Below are 4,900 nucleotides of genomic sequence, written 5' to 3' on the forward strand. Positions count from 1 at the left end.
GACATACAAACACAGAAGTTAGATTACAATAGCAGCATCTTGTTGCCAGCTGTTTTCTCAAGTTCAAACTTCCTGCTAGCTGGCACTGTGAAGAAAATGGGCCTGTTAGTGTAAGCAATCACACCCAGTGCATTTAACTGATTTGTAACCAGAAACAAGAGTTCAGTCATCCAATAACACTCATAAATTGGTCCAATAAAATATGTGCATACTGCTGCAGCCTCCCTTTGTACACAAAGAACAATGCAATGACAGTTCAAGGTTGGAGGGGGGCTGTATGCATAGAATGAACCCACTGTTCTGAGCAGAGTGAGGTCAGTGTCTCTCACATCCAGTGGGCACTGGGCAGAAGAAAAAAAATGATGCTTAGCGTGCTTTCACAACCTACACCCTTCTCTTCCTCACACAAAGCCTATAGAGGTCATGTGTAACAAAAAATGAATAAATAAAACAACGCGAACAGATTGCTAAATATAAAAAAGACACTTAGCACTACTACTACTGCATTACATTTTGGTTTAATTCTATTTATTATTTGAATTCTGTTGAATAGAGGAATTGTCTGAGGCTTTACCCATATGCAAATGGGGTAATTAAAAGCCCAAAGAACCTCTGGGGTTCCTCGTTCACCGATTTGACTGTTCTTGGAAAGAGAACAAAGTTACACACATCTTGCTGGAGATGATACAGCCAGGGAGAGACGTGCCCCAGTTTTGGCTCATAATGCCAGCTGGATGCTGCACTGGCAAAGCTCCCATCTGACTGACTTCTTCCATTAACCGAAAAAAGATGCTGTCATTATTAATTAAAGCTTTTGTTTTAATAAGGATGAGAAACACTGCTAATTTTATTTAAAGGCCTGCTTTTTGGCCAAACTCTGACAGCATTCATTGGATATTATTACACATAGACTATATAACCAAGAATTAGTTTGATGATATTTACTTGATTCTGGTGTTTAAATATCAAAACAACTGTTTTATTGTTTGTGATTTTGCTTTTGTTTGTAAATGTATTACTACATGCCATTGTTTTAGTTTAATTTGTGAACATGGTATCAAAATTAGTAGAACCATGAAATTGCTCTCGTGTTGGTATTGGCTACTGAAATTTTGATATTGTGACAATGTTAGGTTTTAAATATTAGTACCCTTGAGCATAATTTTGTCATTATGTGTTTAATAGACATACTTTTTTTAATAGACATACAGAGATTTCCTAATGGTTTTAGAGGAAACCAGAATGTTTTCTTTCAATTCCAATTACCCCCTCCCCAAAAAAAACGGACGAAGCCTTAAGCAAATCAGATTTAGAGGGAATCAGAATACCCTCAAAATTGAATTAGACTGCACGCTGGATATTTCCAGCTACCAGATAAATGCAGTACAGCACTGCCAGATATTATGAGATCCTAAAAGCATCACAAGCTGTCAAAATAAGCCCAATAAGCTGTTTGTGATGAAAAGCTCCAACAACAGTTTATTTCATTTTGGCAACAGATAAGTGATGAATATATGATTTAAGAAACAATTGCATATGTATGTAATGTTTGACGCATTTGGACAAAGTTTGCAGGTGGTTGTTTCACCATATGCAAAGTCTGCTAATTTGACTATGTAATATGGAGAATGTGTGTTTCCATACAAACATGGCATAATTCAGGAAAAAAAGAAAATGCATTCCTGATTTTTCCTGATGCATTTCTATTTTCTATTCAAAATAAATGTTGTTCTTTTGAACTTTATATTCATTAAAGAATCAGGGTTTCCACAAAAATATTAATATCACTGTTGAAAACAGTTGCTTAATAAGAAATGTTTCTTGAGCAGCAGATCAGCATATTACAGAATGATTTCTAAAGCAGGATGTGACACTGAAAACTGGAGTAAGGGCTAAAATATTTTTGAACAGTAAAATATTTCACAGTATTACTGTTTTTTTACTGTATTTATGATCAAATGCATCCTTCAGTAAGCATAAAAGACATTAAGAAATAACAAAATGTGTACATGCATATTAATATATAGTTTGGATAAAAGCATATGACAACTTACAGCATATATGTTTCATGGTTGGTTCTGATATTTAAAAAATAAATAAAATATAAAAAATACTGATGTATTCTGACCTGGAATAGTTTTCATTACAGCAAGAAATCAGCCCCAAATTTAAGCCTCAATCATTTATGTAAAAAATAAAAACTGTAAATTCATCAAAATGACTAAAAATATGTTGTGAGCAGATGGTCACGCTGAAGGTTGAAGTGAAGTTTTCTTTGGATTTTACTAATTTTTTGCCATCTCATTCCTTACAGGAAGAAGTCCTTCCTCTTCTCTGCGCTCTACGCTGCCTGCATACTTGGTGGGCGGCATGTAATGAAACAAAGGGAGAAGTTTGAATTGAGGAAACCTTTAGTACTATGGTCTTTAACACTTGCAGCCTTCAGGTAAATATGTCTATAGGTAAATGGGTCATAGGTCTTGCATGCAAATGGTAGGGTGTATCTTAATGCTAAAACATGTTTGCTTACTTAACACATTGCAGTGCTATGAGTGATGGAAATATAAACGTAACATGTAAATAAATAGTATGTTAAGTAATAACCCACGTAGGCCATTATTAATAGAGATATTTCTAAAGCTTTCACGGACCATTCAATCTGACATCGTAATGCAATGGCAGTGCAAGATAAAAGCAGTTTGCTAACAGATTATAGTTTAAAATAATTAAATCAGTCAGAATGGAAAGACACTTCACATTTCTTTGATGTGCACTTTGTGTTTAAAGTGATTTTGCACATAACACACTGCAATGAATACTGCGCATTTATAAATTGTTTCATGTTTTAGCAGATTAATGGTGTGCATTATAGCCAGAAAAACAAGCCACTTCCTCGTTCCAAGTTACTTCATAAAGACCTGCATATATGGTACATAAGAGGCCTGCATATATAATTTCGTATTGATCTTGCACCTTAACATGTCATCTAACTTGTAAAAAGATATAACATATCCCACTCTTCTATGTGTGGAGATCAGTACTATATCCCACTTCTAGGTTTATCACATGATCCAGCCTTTGGCAGCCATTATACGAAACCTAAAACTGGAACCTGAGGGCTGAGTAACTTTCCAGCCACACAATGTAAAGTGTCAATAAATAAGCACACCCAATAAAAATAAAGTAAAGTCACCTTTTTTTGTATAGCGTTTTATACAATACTGGTTGTGTCAAAGCAGCTTTACAGCTGAATAAAATAAAGCATAGTTATCCTTATTAGTAATGCTATGAGTCCTAACAGATAAATAAAGTATATACCATTTAAAAAGTCAGTTGTATCTGATTTAAAATGTCTCTTTTGTTTTGTTGCACCTCCTTCTTCAGTATATTTGGTGCCATCAGAACTGGAGGCTACATGATGAACATCTTGATGACCAAAGGCCTAAAGCAGTCAGTGTGTGATCAGAGTTTCTACAACGGACCAGTCAGCAAGTTCTGGGCCTATGCTTTTGTCCTCAGCAAGGCACCTGAACTAGGTGAGATTATATGTATGTCTCATTCTATTTCAGTTTTATAGGTTAAGACTTAAGCCATTTTATATATTTGTAAGTAGGAATGCACAATATATTGATGTCATACCTGTCAATATTTGTTATAACAAAATTTTCATTTGTCAGTTTTGAATATTTAATTTTGCAAGAGTTTATCGGTAATAACACATTTAATAACACCTCTACATGTAGTTTTTACAAAATCTCAAAATGAACATACATTTTTTATACTGTACATAACGTTGCAGTGTTAATTTAGTTGACTAATCATTTTTGTCAACAACATTTTTTCACCAACGACAGAGACGTTAACGAGCTAAAACTCTTTTTGAATGACAAAAACTATGACGTAAATCTACTGACATTTTTTGTCGACGAATAAAAACGAGACGAAAATGTTAGGGAGGGACGATTTGGGAAGAGATTCATTCAGAACGAATCTGCTGTGTGGTTCGAACTTCGGAGGTTAGATTCGTCAATGACATTTTGTTCCCCAACGACAAAGAGACGATAACGAACTAAAACTCTTTTTGAATGACAAAAACTATGACGTAAATCTACTGACATTTTCGTTGACGAATAAAAACGAGACGAAAATGTTAGGGAGGGACGATTTGGTAAGAGATTCATTCAGAACGAATCTGCTGTGTGGTTCGAACTTCGGAGGTTAGATTCGTCAACGACATTTTTTTCACCAACGACAAAGAGACAATAACGAACTAAAACTCTTTTTGAATGACAAAAACTATGACGTAAATCTACTGACATTTTCGTTGACGAATAAAAACTAGATGAAAATGTTAGGGAGGGACGATTTGGTAAGAGATTCATTCAGAACGAATCTGCTGTGTGGTTCGAACTTCGGAGGTTAGATTCGTCAACGACATTTTTTTCACCAACGACAAAGAGACAATAACGAACTAAAACTCTTTTTGAATGACAAAAACTATGACGTAATTCTACTGACATTTTCGTTGATGAATAAAAAAATAAAAACGATGTTAGGGAGGGACGATTTGGGAAGAGAGTCATTCAGAACGAATCTGCTGTGTGGTTCGAACTTCGGAGCTTCGGAGGTTCAATGACATTTTTTTCACTAACGACAAAGAGACGATAACGAACTAAAACTCTTTTTGAATGACAAAAACTATGACGTAATTCTACTGACATTTTCGTTGATGAATAAAAACGAGACGAAAATGTTAGGGAGGGACGATTTGGGAAGAGAGTCATTCAGAACGAATCTGCTGTGTGGTTCGAACTTCGGAGGTTAGATTCGTCAACGACATTTTTTTCACCAACGACAAAGAGACAATAACGAACTAAAACTCTTTTTGAATGACAAAAAC

The 4,900-nt window shown here is 35.0% G+C and overlaps 1 protein-coding gene across 1 annotated transcript in view; it reads left to right on the forward strand.

Moving 5' to 3' along the window:
* Window positions 1-2,267: 2,267 nt before the first annotated feature.
* The window catches only part of LOC107569830 (elongation of very long chain fatty acids protein 6), a gene marked incomplete at its 5' end in the record, with an annotated part of 9,394 nt that continues 6,761 nt past the window's right edge, over window positions 2,268-4,900 (forward strand). Inside the window, 2 exons of the mRNA XM_016255985.1 lie at window positions 2,268-2,446; window positions 3,385-3,536. Of these exons, the coding sequence (XP_016111471.1) occupies window positions 2,268-2,446; window positions 3,385-3,536 (331 nt within the window). The remainder of the gene's footprint in view (window positions 2,447-3,384; window positions 3,537-4,900) is intronic.

Source organism: Sinocyclocheilus grahami, unplaced genomic scaffold (genome assembly GCF_001515645.1).
Source record: "Sinocyclocheilus grahami isolate Dianchi unplaced genomic scaffold, SAMN03320097.WGS_v1.1 scaffold1385.1, whole genome shotgun sequence".
NCBI classification, from domain to species: Eukaryota; Metazoa; Chordata; class Actinopteri; order Cypriniformes; family Cyprinidae; genus Sinocyclocheilus; species Sinocyclocheilus grahami.